This window comes from Caloenas nicobarica, chromosome 12 (assembly GCF_036013445.1).
Source record: "Caloenas nicobarica isolate bCalNic1 chromosome 12, bCalNic1.hap1, whole genome shotgun sequence".
NCBI classification, from domain to species: Eukaryota; Metazoa; Chordata; class Aves; order Columbiformes; family Columbidae; genus Caloenas; species Caloenas nicobarica.
Window position 1 is genome coordinate 6,914,355 of NC_088256.1, and position 26,855 is coordinate 6,941,209.

Below are 26,855 nucleotides of genomic sequence, written 5' to 3' on the forward strand. Positions count from 1 at the left end.
ACTCCGCAGACTCCTTTCTTCCCTAGCTCCTTTTTTATTTCAGCTATGGATGGATATGGAGACAGTAAATGCACCCAAGGCAGGGCCATCGCCTTCTTGGGCTCACAGTACACAAACATCCAAGAAATCTATAAAAGCTCTAGGAAATATTCTCTGCTATAATGGTAATAGTTAAAACCCCCAAAACAACCAGCCACAAATTCTGGTTCAGATTCTTGAAGATGTCAAAGCCATTTGAAATCAATTTCAGAAAACAAGATATGTTTTGAAAACCCTGGTTTTCACTCTTACTGTTATTGTTCTCTGCATAGAGGAAAAAACAGCAGGAAAGGCTGAACATCTTTAATCTAGGGAGTAAGCAGCATTAGAATTACAGACCTACAAACAAAATAAAAGCCATTCTAGCAGAGAAAGTCAGTACACAGGAGTAAGAATGCTTCCTACTGCATGCATCATTCCTGCACTTTAGCATTATTAATGCATGCAGAAACTGAGAGTACAGATCAGAGACATTCAGCCAGCCTATTTCAGCAGGACAGCCTACTAAAATATGCACAGGACATTTCTAGGTAAAAATCAGGACAATTCAACTCTATTCAAGCTAACGTTAGTGACCTGGAAGACGTAAAAAGAAGAGCAGATCATTTTATTTGAAAAAACTGCTCATCTGAGCCTGCAATACAATGAAGCAGAGCAAAATTTTCAGCAAAGCTAATTTAATAATTATTAAAATATATCTCCACAATTTCCTTTTGCTTAAAAGCCCTTCACAAGAAAAAATTCAAAAGCCCTTCACAATAGAGTATACGCACTATCACATATCCTTAGTTACCTGTGCGCACACAAATATATTTCTGTTTCAGCATGCTTGCCAGTCACCCGCAGAAGATTGCAATTCTCTGGCCCAGCCACCTTCAGTTATTCCCTAGAGTCAATGGCATGGAAGCGGGCTGTGAGTACAACAGCTATTTATAGAGGTCTTTTCCTTTTAAAAGGTCCCAAGAAAGTTTATTTGTGGTGGATGCCTCTGAACTTTATAAAACAGACATAACTCTGGAGCAGAGCACAGTAATTATGGAGAATTTCTTCAAGAAGTTACTATGGAGAAAAAAATTGAAAACACCTCCAGCTGAAACAAATAATTTCAAATAGCAGCAAAATATAACTTGGAAAACTACGGGGTTTTTTTCCAGCATACACAATCAAGCATCCTTGCTTGAGTGAGTAGTCACATCTTTCACTGTCATTGATGAACAACACGAGGAAGGACCTTCACAGCAGCCACGCTTCTTCAGGCACCCTGTGCTCTGTACCCTTGTGCCCATACACATCTCAACCGGCCGATGCTCCGGGCCCCAGCTCTGAGGACACCTGCAACACAATACAGGCACCACATTCTGCTCCAGAGGAGGCACATCAAGCAACAGTGAGCAACAGCTGCACAGTTCTTCAGTCCCTGGAAGCATCCTGCCAGCAGCAACCTCCACCGCACACCTTGTATTTCTGCCACAGTACGATCTATGAGACAGAGACACGCAGCCCTATGCGGCTGCGGCGCCACTAGATAGAGGAAGCACGTTTGAGATGCCTTCTTTATTTGTACAGTACTCTGAGGTTAAAGTCTCTGAATCTTACTCATTTGCTTTAGGAAAATTACTAATACAGTCTCCATTGAAATCATCATGTATTTGTCCTGACATGAAGTGATTGGAAAGTTGGTATCATTAAAAAAAAAAAAAAAAAAAAACAAAACAACCAAACAACCACAAAACAAAAAAAAGGCAAGCATGAATGTACCTTGCACTATTATTTTCACCTTTCCCACCCAAACTACAATGTGTATTGTGATGATTCTTCCTTCCTCTACCTGCAATTTAAGTAACAAGGTCAATGAAAAGACTTTGAAAGGATGGAATGTTTTTCAGTAGATTACTTAAAGCAGTGTTTAAACAGCTATGAAACTTTCCTTGAAGAAAATAGCATGTACACTTAGGCTTGTCTCAGCCTGACACAACTGGAAACTGGTGCTATGTTAGTGCTTAAATGTAAGGGACAGAACACATCTGCTGCAACATTAAGAGTATCTTCACTGCCACCATTCTAGCAGACTTGGTCCTGGTCAATAGAAGTTTTTGGTACCTAAATAGGCCAGACGGAGGGTTTGATTCGATAACTTTCACTCAAAAAATTATCTTTAGTTTCATGTTCATTCCACAGGACTGCAGGCTGCTGCCCCAAGTCTCATTTCCACTCTCACATATTCCTCTCCCGATCTTTGTGTCTCCCCATTCCCACCCCTTCAGAGCTGGCAATCACATCAGTCTGCTGGTAACCGTGGGTCAGACCATCAGCAGGGACTGGTTTTCTGTCAGAACAATAAGATCATCCAACTCACACTGTAATCAACTGATCCAGCACAAGGGAGGCAGGGAAACATGATCAGAACATCGGGTGGCCCACACTTAGATTGGATTAAGTGCAATATAAGACTGCACTTCATAGAAGACAGGGGATAAAAGGTTTGAATTTAAGTATTAATTGTATCTAGTTCCCTCACTTCGATAGGCTCAGCTCTTTGCGTTATTAGTCTTTCTCTTTGCTGGGTGCACTGGCAGGAGGGGCAAAGAGTCTGACCTCACTTAAGATTTCCAAGTAGTTGTGAATCCTGCATTCAGTGAAGTCAATGGAAACTTCCTGCTGACTCCAACAGAGGCAAGACTGGGCTTGTTATCAAAATGTCCTTCTCAGGCAAGTCCAAATGCCATTTTATCTGGTGATTGAGTATAGGCTGTATCTTAGAGGATTATTTTATACTTTGTGCCCAACCCTAAGTCGATATTTAGACAAAGTACCTTGTGCATGCACCAGAAATTGTATGTGTGTATATATACATACATACACATATATAGAAAACTACAAAAAATGTTCATACAGCCCACGTTTTAAAGTTATGCAGAGGGAACAGCCATGAACAATATTTAAATGTATTTTTGTGAGTATCTTCATGTTTACCAGCATCAAGAGAGAACCTATGGATTTTAAAGACAGACCTCAGTAAACATACTCCATTGTAGGAAAAAAGTCATTTAAATACTCGGCTCCTCGTTTCCATCTCTGGTACTTGTTACACAGCTGCTCCCTGGCACTTGGGATTTCCTCTCAGTCAGCTCTTATCCAAGCACTGGAAAGGTCCACAGCTATTCAGCTCTCAAGATCAGGTATTTTTAACCCTATTCAGGGTTACTTTCTTCATATACTACGAAAGATTTTACATTTCATTTCAATCCATAACAAAAGCTATATAGAGAAGGGAGCTGTGGGTGGATCTGACACAAAACAACTGGACAAACGTGCCAAGGAAGGAGCTGCTGTACTAACCACGCAGCACATCAGCAAGGGCCCAATAACATGTAATGCAGGGCAGCAGTCACTGCATATATGTACTGCGATCTTGTGGTCTTACAAGACTGACCTGTCGTGTGAAGGAACTACTGATGCTGTTCCAAGACTGGAACCAATAGACTACTAGTGCTACTCTTTCCTACATGCAGTTTTAATATGAAGACTACATATGGTAGAGGTGCATTTTTCCAGCAATGCATTAGCTACTAGACCATCAAAAGCACCATCATAAGACAGTAAATAATTACACTGAGACTGACAAACTTCCTTGCCTCAGCTGTTGGAAGTTAAGCCAAGACTAAACACTTTTGTACAGCACTAGTAAACTTTCACCATTTGAATAGCTTTCCTGTTATTATCAAACCTATAAGCAAACAATCCTTCTGACTGAGCATATAACAGGACAGCAGCACAGAGAAGCAGCGGTACAGGGGAGGAATTTAACATGTCAGTTTTGTAGAGGCCTCTCTCAAATGAAGGAACAGCGAGTCCTTGTAACGAAAGCTCCAAAAATGTCATTTTAAGAACAAAGTGCTCTGGCCTACAGTCCTGCTTAACACCCTCTCTTTATAAGCAGATGTTTTAAAGGTTACATTATGTTCTTTTACAAACTAAATCACAATAGCGATGTTCATTAATTTCGCAACCACATATACAAAGCCAACATTTTAGCCCCTTACTGAACCTTAACCTGCGTGTGGATCCAGTATCTTCCAGATAGTGGTTGCAGCCTGTAAAACTTATCCTTCCTGGACAGGGAATATTTAAACAAATCAGACATACACAAGTTCATCGGAGGTGACAAATGCACTCATGAGGGCTGTGGGAGCTGGCTCATGTTGCATGGTTACTCTTGATTATCTCTGAAAATTCACAGTGACCAGGAGAGGTTCCTACAGTCTGGAAGAAAGCAAATGTCACTCCTGTCTTCAAGAAAGGCAAGAAGGAAAATCTGGGGAACTAGAAGCCAGTCAGCCTCATCTCAGTCCCTGAGAAGCTAGTGGAGCAAATCCTTCTGGAAACCAATTACAAACACATGAAGGACAAGAAAATAATCAGAAGCAGTCAGCACAGATTTGTGAAGGGGAAATCATCCTGATACCCTTCTACAATGAGATGACAGGCTTGATGGATGAGAGCAGAGGAGTAGAAGTTGTTTATCTTGACTTTAGCAAGGCATTCAACACTGTCTGCTTTAACATCTTCATAAAGAAATTGATGAAGTACAGGCTAGACAAGCAGACAGCGAGATGCATTGAAAACTGGATCAATTGCCAGGTTCGAATAAACTGAAAATAAAAACTGAAAATAAAATGAAATTTTACTGCTTATGTACATGAAAACACGTGCATGAAGTCGTCATTATTAAAGAAGCTCAATTTAATCCAGGACAGAGCCCTTTGTTTCAATGGTTACAATTTCAACCTGGTCCAATCCAGCTCCAGCTGGGATGAAGGTACCCAGCACATGTGACAGCCAGGTCTCAGGTGTCGCTCCTTATGAGCCAGCCTAGATATTTCAGTTCCTTGTCATCTGAAGGCTAGTAAATAATTTGTTTCACTAAACAGAGAAGCAATGGACAAGCAAAAGCCAGCAAAGGTGACTGACTGAAAAGTGGGCCGTGAGGTGAAAGAAACAAGAGTTCCTAATTCTGATTTCATATCACTTCAAAACTGACAAACTACAACTAATGTCAGAAAGTAAAAGTAGTTCAGCAATCTACCAATCCATGTGTCTTGGGTGCTTCCACTAATTTAAGACAAAGCATAACTTATCCCAAAAATAATCTGTTTTAAGTAATCTCAAAGACATGATACTTCCATGCATCTGACATAAAAATCATCTTAATCATACTTCTGTGAAAGCTCCTGATCAAAAGCAAGTACAGCATCCTAAGATATTGCTGGCACATCGCCTGAAATATCTCTCTTTTCACAGTTTTGCAATTATGCTGTGCTGCTTTATGTTGTAGAAGATAACCTTTAGCACTGTCCAAATCCTTGGGCTGCATTAAAAACTCTTCTCCACCTACTGCACAAAAATATTTTTGGTAATTTACCTTGCCAGAATCCTTCCTCTCTTGTGCAAATGCCTTTTGTAATAGTTGATTTTAGGATTCCAACAGAAATAGTATTGCAGAAATCAGAGACTGCCACTGTAAAAAAAAAAAAAAAAAAAAAAAAAAAAAAAATCGACACGCAGATGCAACGTGAGACTTGACAACAGCTTATACGTCAGCATCAGCACAGTTAGATGTCCTAAACTTGTTTTCCTGGCAAAATGTTTCTCTGTACAGGGCATCTGAACACATTTAGTGCTTAAAGCGTGTTGGGAATACTATACACTTCATCAATGTTAGGCCAACAGCTTTTCATCATCTGTATCACTATTGCCATTGACAGCTGCAGAGTGAAAGGCAGAGGGCAGTTAGAAAAATAACTCATGGTCACGCAGCGCTTCCACAATCAAACCTGACTTTTTTGTTCCAGCTTGGCCCTTTCACTATGACTCAAGCTTGTTTCTCTTACAGTAGACCATCTTCAAAGACTCCTTTTATGTCAGCAATGAGAAGCAAACAAGTGTTTTCAGAAAACAGGAACTGATGAGATGCAAACAACAATGAGCAAACATCTGGGGGGTACCATCTAAAGACACCAGACCACAGTAATTATTCACAGAGAATAAGGTTATTCACTTTCCACCACATTTTGATTAGGCCAGTTCTGCCTTCATTTGCACATATATCTTTTCTGTCTTTAAACAAATATATGGTGTCACTGTTAAAGCAAAGTAAACAGAATTCTGTCAGGGATATCTGTTAGGATTGGTTTTTGTTTCTCCAGTGAGGAATTTGAACAGTATATTTAGAGAAGACAGCTCAAGGATAGTTTTACAAACATGGACATTTTAAACAGTGAAGACACTCCAGGGCCTCTTAAATCATAAAATCTCCCCATTCAGCTCAATGTCTGGACTATGAGAAGAACTGGATGTTCTGTGACTTCTACCTGGCTTGAATGCAGTGGAAGAAATCAAGTAGTTGAAGCATAAGAATACAGGCAAAGGCTCGGGCTTCTTGATCTTTAAGGTAGCCTTGACCACAGACTGAATGACAGCATACCAGCAGATGAAATGTGATGATTATTAACACACACACACAAACTCAAACAAAAACCACACCACACCACCACCCAAACCAAACCCTTCGGATCTTTTAAATACTATTCCTTTGATTCGAAAATAGCATCTCTCCTAAGAACAATCAAACTTAAACATTTCTGCAGCCTAGGTAACATGCACAGGTTGCCACTTCCCTGCCACTATTGAAGAACTCATGCTCCTCCCTTTCACATTCTTTCTTTCTTTGCTCAGCATATGACATATAACACAGGGAGCAAAATTTGTCAATAACAACACTAAGTATCAATGCATATCAGAACTATCAACGTATTTTGAGCTACTCAGCACATAAGCATTTAACTCTGATTTCACTAGGACAGCTGAAGACTCTTACTGGCCAATAACTTCCACATGACTTTGTTTGAATATTATATGTTCTCCCAACATTCAGGTCATTCTTAGACAATACATTTTCAAAAACTTCAGGGAATGCAAGGAAGAAAGAAAATAGACGCGTTTCACCTGGCCTCCTTATTTTGTCTCAGAAAAGATGTATATTTGCATGAAGTATTGGATTTGAATGCACAACTGATGCAAGCAGTCTTTGAAGTCAACCAAGAATACATTTGGCTAATTTTTGCTACTTTAGCCTCATGTTTGTTTTGACTTGCTCGACACTGAGACTGACATGCCCAGAAAAGAATTCATAAAATTAATTGCAGTATTCTTACACATCTTGGCACTGTAAGTTGCAGTATAGTACTGACGCAAACATAGCCTATGGTGTCTAAGGCATTTTCATGTCAGATTAGAGATATAAGAGATGTGTCAATAATCATATTTTGACAGCAGCAGTACTGTCTTCCTGATGGAACTATTGAAAATGAAAGTGTTCAAATCACCCTTTGCTTTTAGTACCTTTGTTCCAAAAATGAGAGCAGAAGTACCCACCTGTACCTGGATTTTAAGAAAAAAAAAAATTGTAGAAAACTGAAAAGAGCTCAATATTTGTAATAATATTTTGATGCTAATGTTTTGACAACATCCAAGTGTCAAGGTTTTAACGTAGGCTGAACTGGCTTGAATGTGCAATCCTGATTTTCTCACTGGATTTTGCCCTTGTTCAGGAAGAACTTTTGCTGCTGGAAGGAGATGGACAAGACCTCTGGCCCCTGCCCCAGCCCTCTCTCTCTAGCACTTGCTCGGAGGGAGGGCAAAGGTCACACAGAAGGAAAAGAGGTTTTAAGCTTTTAGTGGAAGGGCAGATGTGGGCTGGAATTTAGCTGGAAGGAGGGAAAGGAGAGGAGAATGAAAAAAAAAAAAAAGAGAGAAAAAAAATTCAGTGTGTTCACAGCTCTTCCACAAATGCTGAGGTATATCAAACACATTTACAAGACTTTAAGGATTAAAGAAGTTCTTGCTAAAGTACAGTACTGACACTTGTAGCAAAAATAAAGAAAATAACTTCTCCATTCCTATCAACAGATATTGCAGCTCTCCATACATCCACTGTAAAGTCAGCCTCATTCTCATGTGTTCATCCACTGTAAATTCAACCTTATTCTTAACTGCCATACAAGTGCTGTGCGGTTTTCATTTTATACCCCAAGACACGGACTTTTCTTTTGTACTTCAGATCCGCACAGCCAAGTTCACCTTTTTTCATTCTTCCTCCAGGATAAGTAGATGCATTTCCCTAAGCAATTTGACTCTCCTCCACTCCCCATTTTCCCCTATAAACAGAACCACTGGAAACCTTGATGCTCTCGTTTGCAGCTACTGCTGAACTCCGATAGTTTTTTTTAAGAGAAGAACACAAGATGACTAGTAGCCATACATGCAGGATCAGAAAACTTTTCCTAGGGTTTGTCTGAAAGAGAAGGACTGTGACTGAAAGGTTCCCCTTCCTACTTCTGATCTGAGCTTATGTGGACCATTCACTGCAGTTCTGTTCTGCAGGAGCTGGAGCACAATATCCTGCAATGCGGCAGGACGGCTCCTCCCAGACTCATCACTGTCCCATGATACCAGCGGCTTTTTCTGCACATCTAGTCCCGCTCACCACTGAAGAGGAGACAGGTAACAGACTGTGCTTTTGGCATGACTCTCCAAGCCCCATTAACAAAGATGCAGGGCACGGCATATGGAATTTAGGAGAGAAAGTTCCTACATATTCATCTGGAAGATGTGGTCTATTCCTGTATTTATAGGTAACTGTGATGGCTGAAAATATGAATCAGCTGCTTGAGGGCTCAGTAAGGGAGCTATGGTTGCTGATCATCCTCTTTTTGAACATCAGCTAGTGTCCAAAATTTCAGGGGCTGCAAGACTCACATTTCTGGCCACACAACATACAAGAAGGAAAGTTCAGAAGAAAAGATCTATTTTCTTTATAGTCAACAGTAGCTGGTCATAGATTTGTTAAGAAATGTTGTGTGGGCTAACACAAAGTTCTTTAACATGTCTGAAACATGTCTGGTTATGTATTTTACACGTATCTAAATAGCTAAAGAAATACAGAAAGCAAAACCAATGCACTATGGTTCTCTTTCTGATAAATGACTTTTAATAAAGAAATATTACATGTTTTCTGATTCACAAACAAGATCGTATTTATCCTCTTGCTAGCATGCACTTTAATATAATCACTATTAAACCCATGAGGTGAGGGAAATTAACATATTTACTAATATTAAAGCACTAAAATATCCTTACTGACTAGAGGTCTGGAAAAGTATTTTGCAGCCTATTGTTCCTCAAGTTCCTGAGTGAAGATACCACACAATAGTATGACAGAATCACTCAGACTGAAGAAGGAACATTATTGTTCATTTATTTTCTCTACAAGGCCAACAAACATACACAGATTTGCAAAATATCTCAGAAAGAAGCCTTCTGAAGAATACTGCATGAAATATCTATTTTCGTGCACGTGATCAAGTATCTGATTGCTTTGTTAATAATGTTAAATTTAAAAAAAAAAGGAAAAAAGGGGCAAGAGAGAAGGCTCATATAAGGAAGAACACTAATAGTGAAAGGTCACCCACTAAATTCCCCCTTGAAATTACAAGCAACGAGCCGATTTCTAATTAATTCTGGCTCCAAAACTACTTCTGAATTCATCACTGAACACAAATCCTCATTTTAAAGACTGACCATTAAATTATTCCCAAAGGAGAGACTGAGTATTTTAAAAATATTTTAGACAAATGTGTTCAGATGTATTTTGTCTTTGTTATTATGATAATCACCATAACCCCTGCCTTGACACAAAGGAATGTGTATATCTCACAGGAAAGCTGCAACCTTTTGCACCTAACCCTGTCAAAAAATCCCAATCTCAGCACAACTGTGTTGTCATAAGAAGCTTCACCAGAAATGTGAGTGATAGAACAGGCAGGGCTGGGAATTAGCAGGAAGCATTTATATCTCAGTCCATCCTGAGCTATCAGGGGTTCTGATGACTTAGCCTTTCTTCCAGATGAGATAAAAACCAGAGGTCCCGGCATCTGGTGGCCATTAGGAAACCAAAGCGTTATTAGACATTGCGTCCTGGTCATAGTCCAGGACAAACAATTATATTTGGCCTTCTTAAAATTCATTACTGTTTCAGAGAAAATCATATATTCTCCTACCCATTCAAAGGTGCTGTGCAATGCTTAGTGGTATGCTGCAAAACAAAACACTAACACTGTAGAAATCTAATACATTGTGCTCGGCAGTGACATGATGCTTCATCTCTTATTTATTATCTGAAAATGGCTATATTATGTTTTGCTACCTGCATAACTGTCCTGAACCCTCATTCCCCAGAGCAATGGAATGTGGATAGGCTGCAGACCCTGCAATGGGAGCTACAGAAATAGGTCACATGGGTGAAATCCTTTAGCCTTGCCTGAGCACCATTGCAAGGAAAGAAGTGAACAGCTGTACTCTGTACCATCCTTGCTCCCTTTTCTGTTGATCTCTCCTGTATTGCCCCCATCCACATGCCAGCTTACAAGAGTTTTTCATTGCATGGGGGATCTTTGTGTCAGAGGTAAGCATTTACATTCCCTGTGTCAGTCACTCATCTGACCTTGGTGCTCCAAATTATCCCTCTTGCCACTTTCCTTTGGCCCTAAAAGGACTCAGGTTGTTAATGGTCCTTCTCCAAGTCACACCTCAGTTACATGGATAAATTCGCTCAAGGCTAGATTGGCAAAATGTCCTCTCCTTCTTTAACCTTCTTCCAGAGATCAAAAAAGTCAGTGGGAGACACTGAATAACTCATCTGGATACGATGCCAAATTTACCCCCAAAACTCTCTCCACCTGCTGTTACTGCCCTTTGAGATTTCCAAGAGGTGAAAACTAAGCAATAGCTGTATATAAACATACACCCACACGCATTTTTACTTGAATCAAGTATAATAGCTTTGGATACTCTAATGTTAATCTTACCCAAGGATTACAACCTTGATTAATTTCTCCATTTGTAAGAGGCATGTGTAGTGTCCCCAGAGTAAACACTGGGATGTATTTTCTGGCTTGACCAGGTTTCCTGTGTTTTTTTGGCTGTACAGGGGAAGATCTATCCTCAGTATATGAAATAATTTGATGTTTTCTGGAAGAGTAATGCTTCTGTTGTTGCAAGGAAGAGAACGATCCCTTTGGATCGCTGATCATTGGCTCAAAAGATTTATGATCTGAGCTATCACATCAATAATCAGCTTAATAATAAAATACTGTTGCAGAAAGGTTCCTTTTTTATGGCCTCTATTTCCACGCCAGCAGCATAAAGCGCAGCTGTGCTCTGAGCTCGCCATCCTGCCGCTGCTTTGCAATACTGAGGAGAAAGAACAGTTTTTAGAAAAATGACAATTGTTTCCAAGACTTCCCTTAGCTAGCTAATTACCAACACCTTCCTACTGCAATAAGTGATTGTAAATTAAAATCAGGCTTGAACCTCCACACCTCTACCCAGGAAAAAGATTTAGCTCAGGCATTCTCTATGCTTTAAGAGGCAGAGGAGCTGCCATCATTAAACAGAATGAATGTCAGAGAAAGCTGTGTGTACACAGTTTCTTAAACAGCACCAGTGCAATTCCACAGTTGGCGTGATGAGACTGCCCCTTGCTGAGCAATATTTTCCCATGATTTCTTCGGGTTTTGCATGTACCCAGCAGGTTACAAGTCTTTTGGAAGAGGGATTGTATTTTGATTCTGACTTTTCACACACGAGAGTACAGTAGGGTCAGATCTGGCGACCCTTGTTCACAGGTGTGAGCATTATAGTAATAGTAAAAAGGTGAGAAAGCTCACAACTTCGCAAAGTGACATTTCAGAAAAAAATATCACTTTATGTGTGCATGAAGATACTTAAACCTCACAGATTTTTAACAAAGTTAATATAAGTACTATCTGAAGAATATTTTTGAAGTGAAAAATAAAAATACAATTGTGTGCTCTGGACTCCTGGTAAGTGCTACATTTCCTTCCTTTAACTACAAGAAAAAATTCACAGCTATCTATACACCCACATTCATCACACAGAATAACTCCTGTGATGGGTACAAGACCCACAGCTGCAGTGGGAGAAATACAACCAGAGCTAAAAGTTCAGCCTATGAACTGATCCAAACATTAACTTCCTAAACCCCCCTCCAGACGCAAACAGCAACTTCAAACTGAAGAGCAGGGGTTGCACATTGTACGCCCTGACACCCCACAGATTCCTTTGTGGTACAGAATACATTAATAAGGGCAAAAGGTTATTTTCCAGCAAAGTCTGTAAATTAAATTCAAAAAACCAAACAAAAGGTTACATGAGTATTCACTTATCTATGAGCAGTGAACTCAAAAGAAAAGATTTCATTTTGGATTTTGCAAAGATGTCCTAACAATGGAAGCTTATACACCACAGGTACTCAGCAAACAAGGCTAAATTAATTAATATCAAATTTCAGTCAAAGGTACTGACCTGAGAAAGGTTTCAAAGGATTTTTTTTTTCCAAATGAATTTAGGTTTTAAGACCTTTGCTAACAAATAGTACAGAAACTAAGAACACATTTTCTTTAAGTTGATTACTTTTAAAGCATATAGGCTTACAGAGTGGCACAAATGGGAAATAAAGGATAGACTACAAAGTTACCTAATTTATTTAGTTACGTTATCTTATCTAAAGGTATAAGTTGTCTAACTTACTTGGATTTAAACCAGCTACAGAAATATTCCCTGCCTGACATTGAACAAAATACCTTGCATTTGCTGTGTTGGAGGTGTAAAACTTTGCACAGAATTATACATTAAACTGCAACAAGGGACATAAGAGAGGTTTGCTGAGGAAGCCCCGATAAAAGCTGCCCCCTGCCCTCCCCTCCAGGGACACGCAGCCCCACACAGGGCACATGCACAGCCTCCCGCCGCATCACGACAACAGCCAACAGGATTCCTGGCACCTGCACTGCCGGTTTCTCTGCTGGAGTTCCTCACTCCATTTAACAGCCTTTCTCCTCCCACAAAGTCCAGCTCATCCAAAGACACAGAAATTTCAAAAAATATTTAGAGAGAGCACAAACAATGTCTTTTAAAAGCTGAACTTTGTTCTGAACACTTAACTGTGTCCCATGTGCATTAAGCATGACATAACCAACACAGCAGATCCTGCAGGCTAGAAATGTATGATTTATTTTTTCCTGCTCTTCAATCCAGCCCTACCTAAACAGACCTCCAGCCAGCTTGTCAGAGATCCTGACTCCAACAGTACCAGGTGCCAATTGTTTCATACAAAGATGCAAGAAACCCCACAGCTGCCAGGTCTGGGAGAACCCAGTCTGAGGGAACCCTTCTGATTCCCTCACTGCTGCTGAAGCGGAACATCCACGTGTTATACGACAGCTCCCCACATGGCTTAAAAGCTATGGAAGAAAAAAAATGATACTTTCAGGATAATTTTGTTTTCTCCTAGTTTCCTCTAATTTCTAAGATTTAGGGATATAAACTGAGATTTTTATTTTAAGTGAGTGAATGTTCTCATCTTCACATGATTCCAACATCTAAGTTTTTTAAAAAAAGTTCTTTGCAATAAAAATTAAAACTGGATATTCTGCAGGACTGCTAAAGATTGGCATATACTACTGTTAAAACAATAGCATTCTAAGGCTAGTACAATTAAGACTTATTAAATCCTTAGTGCTCTTAAGACCAACCCTCTTGAAATCCTTCAAGAAAAAAAACGGCATCACCTGTATCCCTATGCAATATACTGTATTACTTATGTTTATTTACATTATGCCTTTATAACTTGAATAAAACAAAGTAACGCTATAAAACAAAATTCTGTTGCTTTACACAGATGCTATTTGTCTGGTACAATCTAGACTTTTATGTAATCCTAATTTCTAACAAGCCTCCTGGGACCTCAGTGTAATATATGTAAAGAAAAGCACAAGATCTAGGTAAATTCTTTAGGTTTGTGAAATTAAAACTCAAAATCAAAGTTGCATCCAGATCAATTTTTACAAAAATACCTGAAAGAAAAATTAAAAATATTTTTCCTTTCCTTGAAAATGCACATACAACCCACCAGGATCAGCATATGCATGATTATTTTACAGATAGCTATTATACAAACATGACATGGAGCATTTAAGAAAGTTACATGTAGTCATTCATAAGCAATGTTGAGAACAGAATGTAGGTTTCCCTGTTACTTGTGTGACAAGCAAATCCCCATGTTTTATCTGCAAAATACTAGCTTCCTGCTCTAATCATAAAATATCTGATACAAGTCAATACCCTGCTGCAGTTTCTTGATATAATCAGACAGGAATTAGTGATTTTGGGCTTATCAAGAGCAGAGGTTGTGGTGGATATAAACTGAGCAAGTACAGTAAATTTCACAACTCTGCCAAATAACTGAATGAACTGTAGTGGTTTCATCTTACAGAGAGAATCTGGTTTCAAGGAGAATTTTAACTACTTTCCCATAGTAGCTTTATGATGAACTTATTTAACAGAAGCGTTTTAGTTCTCTTCTGCAACTTTTTCAAGATACAAGTTGATACTAGTGTTACTTTGATACAGTGTGAGGTAAAATGTAAGTAATCAGGCAAAGGACACAACTGGCAATCAATACATCAGGAAAATAAGGATTACTCACGCCAGACACTAAATAAAATTCCAAAAGAAACTGAGTATAATCAGTTCAATGAGACCCAAACGACATACTATGCAAGGTACAGGCTGAATGCTCACTGACCTCAGTTAAATACAGTATCATAGACTACACCTGACAGCACAGTTAGTGTTTTTTGATTGTCTCTACCTTTCTTCTATCACATCCTCAGCTTTTAAGGGTCTTCCAATACACTTTAACTGCCTATCTATAAAAGCAGAATGAAAAAAGAAAGAATACCCATCATCTGACAATTAAACTCGCAACATTCATCATGAAGATTAATCCCGCTCTTATTTTTTTAAAACAAAACCATGCAGAGAAATAAGTGTTGTAAATTAATCTGTAAACTGCAGAAGGGCCCCTCCAAACCAGTACATTGTGGAGCCAGCCTGTACCTGTGCCTCACTGCACATTCCTTGGGAAAAGGAATTTAGGCCCGAAACCTGGTACCCCTCTGCCCTCCTGTGAGTGAGCTCATAACACCGGAATGAAGAGGAGGGAAATAATGTTCTCACTGGAATTTCTTTAATGGAAATTATAAGCCCATAGTTTGATGAAATGGTTGCTGGAATTATTTTGCCTGGTTATTCTTACACAGAACACTTACTACATATAGAAAACATAACTACCTCAGCAAAATTAATTTCTGGTAAATTCAATGGTATCATATAATCCAAACAAAATCTGTAACCAGGATCACTGCACAAAAATGACTGGACTGACCATCTTCTGTGCAGGGAAAACTGTAAAACAATCATTCTAGATCTGGACAGTAGATTAATAAAAAATTTAAGAAACTAACAAAAAAAAAGACCACCCAGGGTTTCATTTTCCTTTATTTCATAAGCTGATGGGTAAGAAAGAAAGGGAAGATGGATCTGGAGAGCTACAGCCAGCTGCAGAACATTTCTGTTAATAGCAACTCAGAATGAAAATTATTAAATTCCTATTACTGTTTGCTGAATTTTGCTCAACATCTACTGTTTTATGAATCAGATTTATGTTTCTGAAAACAAACAAACACAACAAACCACAAACCATTTAAAGTCACAGATTTTTTTTTAAAATACCACATTAGTTTACTTCTATCCAAAATACTTCGTAAATATTTTGGTTTGCAGTTCATAAAGTGTCGCTGAATAGAACTGAAAAGTCTCAGTAGCACTGGAGATCCGATATAAACATGAATTAATTCTACTCTACCCCTGTCAGACTGCAGTTGAGGGCAACTAGCTAGTTTTTAATCTTTGCCACTCCTCTCTGAAACATGTGCAGAACTTGGCTGGGTAGTGTGAAGCTGAAAGATAAAAACCAACCAGACTCTTTGGAAACTTCACAGTAACATGCTATAACATAGAAGAGAACTCAACTGAACGGAGATTCTTTAAACAGCCATAATCAGCTTTTTACAGGTTTGTGCTTTATTGGTTAGAGGTTCAAGCTTTGCAGATCTCCAAAAGCAGATTGTACAAGTCTTCTCATTTATAGGAGAGCCTTAGGGCATAGAAAGCAGTACCAGCTATGGTGCAACACTTCAAAGAAGAAAAGCTACATAATAGACTTATGATCATTATACTAAGTGATATTTTGCATTTCCTGGCTGTAATGTCTGTTTTAATCCAGCGGCTAGAGCAGAGAACTAGGAGGTGCAATCCAGCCCTGCCGTTGGCTTGCCCTACGACTTGAGGCAAAACTTTTTTCACACGTGCAAGACAGTAATACTACTATCAGCCCAATCGCTGACACTGAATCACCATCCCTGGAGGAGTTTAAAAGATGCAGAGATGAGGTTCTTAGGGACATAGCTTAGTGACAGCATTGCATTAATGGTTGGACTCTATGATCTTGAGGGTCTCTTCCAAACAAAATGATTCTATGATTATCTAGCCTGCCACAAAATAACATGGGCAGGCATAGCTGAAGGACATCACTCACACCCAGGTGTGAAAGGCAATATAATAATGCAACCAGTGATTATGTATTTTAAAGTTAAAATTGCAACATATTACTTTGTCGTTTTGTAAGGGCAACAGTGTGAAATGCATGTCCATGATATATGAACTATAGAAAATGGACAAAACAGACTGAATATTGTTGCTGTAACTTTAACAGCCATGTTCATTTCAGGATCCAACCCATCCTGCAACTCTCAGCACTCTGGAGGGTCTGCAAACACATTTTACCTTCAATTGAAAATGTGCTCTGTAACATTAAAAGATATTCTGACCCAGACCCGAGTTTGTACAGTCTCATAGGGCAGTCTTTGCAAAACCTCTGAGGTGATTTTCTGCAGATTACTCGAGGTGCAGGAAGCCCTCAGCTCCCAGAGAGTCTGCTGAGGGCTCCCAACACTCCAATCCATACACTTGGAAATCATACCACTAAGAGATTTTAAGTCAAACCACAGTTTGGAGCTCACTACAATTATCTAGTCAGCTTTTATTTTAATCCTAACACGATTATAGATTCACAGAGATTAAGGTTGTTAAAAGTACCACAGAGCAAACCATATAATCACTACCATGAAGAGGCCATCTGAAGTATTCTGCTTATGGCCACCGACTCATTTAACTTTAAAACCTCTGTGGAGTTTAAAGAGTATTTCCTGTATCTATTTGTGGTAAAAATAGGCTAAGGATCTACCATTTACTTGGGTGACTAGAATACTTCACCTTCATTACAGGAGTGGTTTGAAAGCTTCTTCCCTTCACCACCCTATTAACATCTGTTATCTATATTTTTCTTATGCTTACATCTTATATCTTTTCAAGTCAAAGCAGAAAGCCAAGTACCATCTGTAGGAGATACCACAAGCAGTTTTCAGTTTAAGCCAAAACCACCTTATTAGGTTAAAAATGCACTACTTCTACTTCGTAAAAATGATCATATAAAGCTTACAAGGAGAGAGAGCCATTAAAAACTGTGTTTCAGATGAAAAAAGGTACAAAACCTTTGCTAAATAGCAAGCAATGCATTTGCATTACACCTATTCCCCTAGCGAAAGTAAAAAGCATAAGCATTTCAAAATATACTGGAAATAAAGCACCTTACTTTTGTCACCCAGGACTTACTGCAGACCATCTCAGTCATGCCCACAAGTCCGAGACCACCACACTTCAGTCCTTTCCAATAATAAAGAGTCAGCATGCTTGGTGCAGAACGCTGTACCGTGCAATGCAATACAGGACCTGCCAACCTCACCTTCCAGCTGAATTCGCACTTCACATGTGCTGCAGTTCTTGTAGAAGGTATCTACAAACATACATTAATTTTACAGATAATGCTCCAACTTTTCAACCCCTTCACACACACTTCCACACACTCTAAAATCTCCCAAGGAGGGCTGAGGCTGAAAGCCCTACAGGCTCCTTTTATGGAAAACTCTGAAGACTTCTATAAATTCTTAATTTTCCAAGCTTGCTTTCTGCCAAATGTTTTTGCTCCTGCGGGCTATGTTCTTCCAGTTCAGTTACACCCTGCTTTGCAGATAGGTTTAATCATCAAATACAATGATTCACGTTCCTATTGTTTTGATGTGTTTCCACTATAGCAGTAGTAATAATTCCAAACTGATTTCAAAATACATACATATATATTCTACAGAGCAAGTGATTTCTGCACATTCCTTCACAGCTAAAGTTTGACTGATATAAGGAGAACCATTACAACTTCAGAACAGTCCGGCTTCTCTTTGAGAAAGTCAAGCAATTATTCATTGCATCAATGAATCTGTTTCACTTTGTTACAGTAATGAGACGTGTTTATATATGAATTTCTGGAAAAGTGACTTGCCAGCTTATGAATTCTAAGTAGACTTTAAATTAAAAGTAAATCATTAAGAGTAATAGAGTCATCATTCCTTTTATAACTATATCATTTTCTAAGGAAACACTTTTTGGTTTAAAATTCCTTTTTTTTGAGCTAGATATTATCTCATGTCCACAGCAAGGCAGCCTTACTACTTGTGTGGGCATGACCTTCATTGATAGAAAATAATATCTTCAGTGATTCAAATGAAAGGAAGGAACATACGGAGTTGATTTGAAAACTCTTTGATGCAATGTGAACAGGTAAAATACATGCAGTATTTAAAGTTGGGAAAAGACAAAGCACTGACTTGTCACTATTTAGAGCTTTACAATAATGCCACTAGCAAACAAAAGCATGATTATTTTAATTTTCACTGACAACTAATCTGTGGAGATTTTAAGAAGCACAAGAGCATTTATAAGTCCAGTCCTTGTTTAATTGCCCTTTCATTCCTCCCCGCTCTGCTTTTTACACCAAAATCAACCCCTCCTAACAGTGCTATAAATTTATGAAGTTGGCTTTCAGCTTACTCTGTACAAACATTTTATCCCCATCTCTAGAAAGTGGCAGGTCTTGATCCTTCTGCCAGCCAAAACAAAATGCTAAAGAAACAGTTAATGTCGCTGTTGTTACCTTGTTTGCAACCTCTTTCACCTCCAACTGAAATGGAAAAATGACAAATATGCAAAACCAAAGGAAAAGGAAATATTGCCCTCATTTCTTATAGAAACCTTGACGTATTGCCTCTTCTAGCTAGTTCCAAATTCGTCTGGATACAACACCTAGTTGTTTAGATTTTACCTGTTATACATCACACTGAGATCTTGCCAAATCCTTGTGTCAAGGATGGAATTGTTTGTTCCTATTAGTAATGGGAAAACGAACAAACATTCTGTGCAACCCTCTTAAAAACCAGATTTGTGCAACAGAGATTCCTAGGTAACAGGCACCGACACGTCCTCACTGCTGCTAAGTGAGGCACCAGAAAAAGCCCAATAGGATGAACTGCTGGGAGTCACACCGGCAGCCTCCTGAGACTGTCAAGGCTCAAAGGTGAGTTAGAAAGGCAGAGGAGCTTGGAGCACATTGAGGCAAGGGCTGGAGGCTGCACAAAGAGCAGCAGGTCCCAGCTAAATAGGAGAAAATAGACCCAGGAGGGAATAAGGCAAACTCAGAATACAGTAGGTATTGACAGCACAGTGGACTGAAGCAAACAGCCCAATTTGGTTCACAGTGTTGACTCTCTCAATATGAAAATAACCAAGAGAGCAAGGACTATGCGAACATGATGGTGCTAACTGATAATCCCATAAAAGGCACTGACAAAAGGTTAAAACTGGCTAGCATCTCTGAAACCCATTTCTGTTTCCTCAGCACTGTTTAATACAAAATCATTAGCTTTACAGCATTTTGTAGCTTTCTCTTCCAAGTTAATCTTAAAAGATGCTCAAAAACCAGGTAGCTCATGTTTTCTGATACATAACCCAAACTGTCTGACAAGAGACTAGCTAGATGTCTAATCATGACACTCCAGCCAGCACTCAGCAGCAAAAGTACTTGCAGAAATAACGCAGAATAACTTTATGAATACTAAATAGCTTTTGGATCAATTATGCCCCTTTCAAAAAACACTGCAGCTTCCTATAGATCAAAAAAAAATTCTGATTAAACACCAAGAGCTGGCAATACTTTGACAACCTTGCCTGAATGGATGCTGTGTCTCTGGGAATATGAAGAATAAATAGTTCTTTTCTCCCTCTATGAGTGAGGGAGTTACCAGCAGCTGGCAGTATGGCTGGCTTCTCCAGAAGGGGAAACAAAACACTTCTGCAGGTCACACGATGCCTTTCACACCTGTGCAAAAGGCAGCCACAACCTTACATGGGTGATGATATAAAAAAGCTCTTCAGAACACAACCACATGCATTACTTCATTTCATAGCTGCTGTGACCTGAAACAATATCTGAGTGCCAAATAAAATGCCACATTTTATTCTCACTTATCTTCCGCGCACAGAAAACGTTCAGCAAACAAACAATTCTTTGTTCAGATGCGAGAAAAAGGGATATTCAGCTTTTAATGAAAATTTTCCATAAAATTCAATGTCTTGGCAAGGGCTAGATAATTAGCACCATTATGAACTGCTTTTTTTTTTAAAAAAAGTAATTATCTTTATTTTGCTACTGAATGAGCTGATAATTCTCATTATTTTGCTATAGATTTATTGTTATTCAAACTTGACCTCTGCAGCATGATCACTCTCATTCTCTACATGAATCTTCACTAAGCAAGTGCCTACACCCATGCATCCTTACAGATTAGAAGTGCCTTTTTCAGTAAACACATCCTGAGATTTACAAGATTAGGCTTGCATTTTACATTATTTCTTGAATTCTGTAGGCTACTTCCTCACACAGGTAGCCTTACTACAGATATTACTTCTTTCCTGATAAAGCTCACTCCTATGTGAGATAGAGCTGTAAAAGTCAAGTTACAGAAGGATTGTATACTTACAAATACTGATTAAAATGGCAAAGAAACAGAAAAATACATTTTAAAAAGGACTTAATGGATAAGATCATATTTGCAGAAACTGAATTGGAAAGTGGAATGATGAGAGCTGTAACTGTGATTTTAAATATCCACAATTAAAGAGCTATTTTTCCCCCTCTGTCAGAGCTCCAGGACAACATTTATTTTTGGCATAAGGCCACTGAAAACATTGAGCTTGGTTCAATTAAGCTGCTCCAATAGAAATTAAATGAAAAGGCATTACCAAATATTTGTGTCATACATATATTACCAAAAAAAAAAAAATCACACAGAAAACCTGGGATATATTAAGAGAAGACAGAAATAAGATCACTTGGACTAGCTTGTCATACACTAGCAGAGCTTCAGTTACTCAAAATAGAACAGAACTGGTTTTGGCACATAGTTTTTATTGGCCTTACTTGGATACTGTAGATGTTCTGCTGAACAAGATACCAAGTGCTAGAAAAAGAGGGTATCTCTAGTTAACCTGCACACTTATTATTCTGCACATGAAGTCCAGACTCATAAAAGCAAACTGAACCCCATCTGAAAGCTCAGCTGTGCCAAGAGAACATGTCTGACAGTAAGTCTTTAGAGTAGCTCCTAACAGTAATTCCTTAGGATAGCACATCCAGACTAGCACATATTCCAGGTGTGCTCAACTAGCTGAAGAGCAGCAGTAAGGAAATAAATGAGGAGTTCTCATCTCAGCTGTATGTCAGGTATGCTCTCAAGTGGGCATGGAAGGACTGCTAGGACTATGATGCAGCTCAGCTGAGAGCTTTGTGAACAGATGAGCATCTCAAATGTCATTGCAAGAGGCTGTCTCTAGACTTTGTGACCACTTTCATCTCATGCTCCACCTCATGTTTACTGACAGGACATCCCGGAAACATCAGCAAAACTCTGATTATCCTTTTAAAAGTCCCTCTACTTATAACTGTATTTTGCCCTGAAGACTGGAAAAGCCTCAGGAGCAGGCAGTGATTACTCAAGGCAAACACCTGCCTCTCCAGAACTGTTCCAACTTTTTGTCGTATTCCCCCCAGCTCTGGACCAATTGTTGTCATTTTTCTTACAGTGTAATCAATGTCTTGAAGAAAGTACTACATTGTTGCCTTGTGTTTTCACAGCATCTTGTACTGACACTTCTGGCTCATTATTAATGCAAATGACTGATAATAAACAATTGAAAATGTGAATGAAGCATAGCTTCTGGAGTGACTTCAGCTGAAAACCATAAGAGGAAACTCTTAGGTCACTCCCTGCAGTTGGTCTACAAACAAGGTAACAATCCCTGCAAAGTAACCCCATGTGTAACAGCAAGTCATCCACGTTTTCAACATTTAGCTCAAAAAAACACAGATTGCATTACAAGACTTATTTTGCACTGCCATTCAAAACATATCAGAACTTATATCCAGGAAAAGTACAAGCTGAGAAATTAGTTCTGATACACTTTAAAATCCTATTCTTACAGGGAGAGGGATGACTACATCTTGTAATTGCGACCTCTGAGTCAAAGCCATCTTTGATACAACTTTATTTAGGATGCTGTCCTGACATGCCAGCCACTGCCTACTAGTCATGACCACAGTGACATTCCTGAAGAATGATCAACAACTCGGTACAATATTTTAGGATTTTTTTTTTTTTTTACAACAGATAGGTTATTGAAATGAGATTAATTGAAAGAAAGATAAGATGAACAAAGTTATAAATCACACCATCTTCAGCAACTCTTAGCTGACTGTCTCTGTGAATAGTCTGGAAGTTTTAGTATTCCTTATTAACCTAAAGTTTTAACCTCATTTTATTAAAATTGTACTTCACTATGCTCAGTCACTTTAAATTATATAGCAGAGGACTATTATGAAACGTTCCAGATCCTGCTTTTCCTAAGAAAGCTCTAATTACTGAAAAAACAATTTCAATCGTTAGTATTTTCTCTCAACAGCTCACTTCATGCTAGAAGGTGTTAGGGTGTGGTTTTAATTCAGCAATACCAGAAAGTCATTTACCTACTACTGTACCTGAAAAGCTGACAAAAAAAAATAGTTGCATATCATTCCTGTTGAGCATGTTTGACCACATTTTTAATAAGAATACTTAAATACATTAACCGCTTAAGCATATAAAGCACTAAAACTAAGTATTTTAAGGACCTGTATCTGATTCTTTTTCATACTTTTAGACTGATAACACAACAAAGATCTTGCTTGTTTTCTAGCTCTCAAGAAAACTGGCAAGAAGACTTAGAAATGACATGTAAATATTAATCTTATTCATTGCAATAGACTTAAGTTGACAAAGTTCCTTTATGGGCAATGAAACATGTCAAGGAATTAACAAGAAACTGACGGCTTAACAGATGTGCTTTCCAACAGGTATGAAGCAAAATGAGAGCAAAAAATTAAAAACCTGCTCTCAGTTTCATCTGCATCAATCAGGAATAATTTCCCTGACATACTGCATGAATTTATAAAAGTTACTGCAAAATGCAGCACATTTGTTTCAAAAACTCTTGAAAATACTTGCTTTATAAAAGTCATTTCCACATAGATTCCACTGCAGCAAGAACACTTGGAAGAACAGTTCCTGGTTTTGTTGAAGAAAAAAAAAATAAAGAAACAAAACTCTTACAGCTTCCCACATTGTCTAATCTTTTAATCTTTGAGAAGATTAGAGCTTGTAACTACCACCTGATCAGGATGATGAAATTCTACTAGTGCAATTGATTATAAGTAGTGCAAAGCAGAATCAAGCCTTTCACATTTATGAAAAGTATAAACCTGTCTGCTATTAAAGCCTTTTCAGAAGATTTCTTCTCAGTTGCACAGGAATATTCTAAATCCTCAAAAATTTAATCAAGAGTTGCAAAAGTAGTAGAAAAACATTGCCTGACAAATCAAGAACCCATGTTTTAACTTTTTATTAGAAGTCTGCTAGAAGTTGAAATAAGGTAAGCACACTTAAAGCACATTATACTTCCATTACTCATCATTGCTTATGTGCTACAAAATCCAGACCACAAAGATTATTGTACAATATTAATTCGCATCACAATAAAACAAAGGGGTTTTTTAAAACTGCTGACTGTACATCAGTTGGACACTTAATTTAGGCTACAGATTTTCCAAAGGACTCTTATTCACTACAGTTGAGTGGGCTATTTCAGCATCCCAGTTGCAGAAAATCTATTACAACATACACAAAAAATGAACATTTAAAAGCCTGCAATCCCTTACTAATCTGTTTAAACATTAATTAGTAACAGCAAGAGAAAAACTGTGCTTATGTCCTAAAATTGTCAGACTGGCAGATCATAAAGTCATTGCCAACTTTGAATTTATCACACAATTACTAATTCATAGTCACAAACTCTGATACAACACTTAGCAGCTTAATCTTTTAACTTCTCACACCACTTTCACTTAGTTATGAGGCGTTCTGGGATGGATCCCTTGTGAGCGAGGATCTAAAGGGCCAGCTTTTAACAGAAAGGTTTGAGAAGAGGCTGAGAAAGAATGAAAGGAAGCCGCTTGCCAAGGGAGATACTGATCACCCTTTCAGGCACACAAAGCTGTGACACTGAATGCAGACGGTCTTCCACCTCAGCGTACTTTGCAAAAACTAATCAAAGTCGAGCAGACGAAAGGAAAGCACAAAGGAACTTCGGAGTAGAGGTGTTCGGCAATTAAAAACAAAACACAAAACTTTCGGAGAGGGGCGGGACGGTGACTGCTTGCTGGCCGAATGATGCCCAAACCCCGACAGGTTTAACCAGGCACGTCCGGGACCTGCACACTTACCCCACTCGCCAGCTCCGCGCCCAGGCAGAGGAGCAGCAGCACCAGCGCCCTGCGGGGAGACAAACGGACGGAGTCACCCGTGGGGCTGGGGGGCACCCAGGGAGGGAGGGGGGGCGCCCCGGCACTCACCCTGCCCGCCCCGGGGCAGGGGCGCAGCCGCGGCCCATCCTCAGGCGGCCGGCGGGGGCTGCAGGAGCGCAGCCCCGGTGCGCGGTGCTGCTCCGCGCCGCCGGAGAAGAGGAGGGCTCGCCGGCGGCACTCGGGGAGGGCACGGCCGGGGCTGCCGCCGCTCACCTCCGCGGTGCGGTTGCTTCGCAGGCTCTCTCCCCCATTACGCCGCAGGACCGAGGGTGCCTCGTTCAGCGCTCGCTTCCCGCCGCTGTCCTGCGGAGCCCCAGTTCCCTCAGGGCGCCCGCCGCCTTCCGCTCCCTGCGCTGCTGCGCACCGTGCCAGAGCGTGCCCGGGCAGAAAGTTTGCGCGGTCTTCGCCGAGACGTCGCACCTGAGTGGAGCCGGGCGGAACGGGACTGAACCGGCTGGGCCGAGCGCCCCTCGCAGCCCCACACCCGCCGCCCGGCCCCTCCTGAGGTGCGACCCGGCACTGCCAGCAGCTCGCCAGCCTCACGCATCGAGCTGCCTCCGCCGGAGAAAATAGTCCGGGGTCCAGCGGCTGCCCGCCCGGTGGAGGTAGGGGGCGGGGAGAGGCAGGCACCCGCCCTTCGAGCCGACAAAACTCCGGCGCTCGGGGTGGAGGCTAGCGGCGAGGAATCATAACCCCCTTAGAGCGGGGCGGCTACCTACCCTGCCCCTCGTACCACATGCGCGCGCCCCCACCGGGGCCACCCGCCCGCCCACGGTGCGGATGAATACTGAGGGGCAAGTAGTCCCGGGAGGACTTGAGCCGGGAGAAGCGGGCGAGTGCGGCAGAGGGGCGGGCGTTGGAGTCGGGGCGGCCGGCGGGAGCCGCCGGGAGGGAGCTGCGTTGCTCTGCCGGGCTATGCCCGCGCCGCAGGGCCAGCTCCGGAGCTCCTGAGCGGGCAGGATGGAGCCGCGGTGGTGGAGGCGTAGCCTGGCAGCCGGCTGCCTGGTGCTGCTGCTGGGGTGCTGGGGGCCGGAGGAGGCGGTGGCGGCGGTGAGTGCGGGGCACCCTCCTTGTTCTCCTCAGGCGCTGCCTGGCGCCGCTGTCCCTGCCGGGCGCGGCGGCGGTGCAGAACCGCGGGGGTGGTTTCCAAGCCCCTTCAGAAGCGGGGTGGCCGAGAGTGGTGCCGAGGGGCCGCCCGGGCCGCGGCCCCTGACAGGAGGCGGGCGGGGGCCGGCGGCGCGAGGCCGGGCCGCGCGGGAAGGTCTCTGGCCGCGCTGCCCACAGGTGCCGCGGTCCCGCTCGGCCCGTTCCGGGCAGCGCCCTCCGCGGACGCGGGCTGCTCGCACCGGCTGTGCGCGGTACCTGCGCGCCGCTGGCACGGCTGGCTGCGGGGAGGCAGGAGGGAGCGGGAGTGCGAGGCGGGGAAGCCCGGGCGAGCTTTGTGCGTGCGCTGAACCCGCTGTTCTTCCAGGACAATGGAGAATAAAAAAACCCCCGCCTGCTTTCCCCACGCCCCCTCCAAAGGACCCTCTTGAAGAGGTGTCTGGGCTCTTTCTTCTGAGCCTTCACCTGCATCTGTAAGTCACACCTGGACGTGGCAGGAGGCTGGAGGCTCGCGGGCATGGTTTGTTAGAGGACTGCGCCTCAGGCTATGACTCGGTTTTCCCGAGGGTTGCATTTCTACTTTCGTAAAACCCAAGCAGAGATGCTAGTGGAGACGGTAGATGTGTGCAGTGTTGCACAGGGTGCACAGAAGGTGGCCTGGAGAAGAATTTTGTTTCTTCTCTTTGGGAGAGGGATGCTGTCCCAGCTTCCCTGGAGTGGCTGGGCCTTGAAACTGAGAGACTGGAGAGGTGATAGTTAACTTCATGTTTTGAAGGTACTTGACTAACACCTTCAGCCCTTAACAAGTGGTGAAATTAACTAAAAGGCT

At 41.0% G+C, this 26,855-nt stretch overlaps 2 protein-coding genes across 2 annotated transcripts in view; one reads left to right on the forward strand and one right to left on the reverse strand.

Moving 5' to 3' along the window:
- Nucleotides 1–25,462, reverse strand: part of COL4A6 (collagen type IV alpha 6 chain) — a 128,345-nt gene extending 102,883 nt beyond the window's left edge. The window contains exons 1-2 of the mRNA XM_065643001.1: nt 25,136–25,462; nt 24,842–24,890 (exon numbers count right to left, since the gene is read on the reverse strand). Coding sequence (XP_065499073.1) covers nt 24,842–24,890; nt 25,136–25,173 — 87 coding nt within the window. The 5' untranslated portion in view covers nt 25,174–25,462. The remainder of the gene's footprint in view (nt 1–24,841; nt 24,891–25,135) is intronic.
- A 180-nt stretch (nt 25,463–25,642) lies between these two features.
- COL4A5 (collagen type IV alpha 5 chain) overlaps nt 25,643–26,855 on the forward strand; it is an 85,430-nt gene continuing 84,217 nt past the window's right edge. Inside the window, exon 1 of the mRNA XM_065643710.1 lies at nt 25,643–25,972. Coding sequence (XP_065499782.1) covers nt 25,883–25,972 — 90 coding nt within the window. The 5' untranslated portion in view covers nt 25,643–25,882. The remainder of the gene's footprint in view (nt 25,973–26,855) is intronic.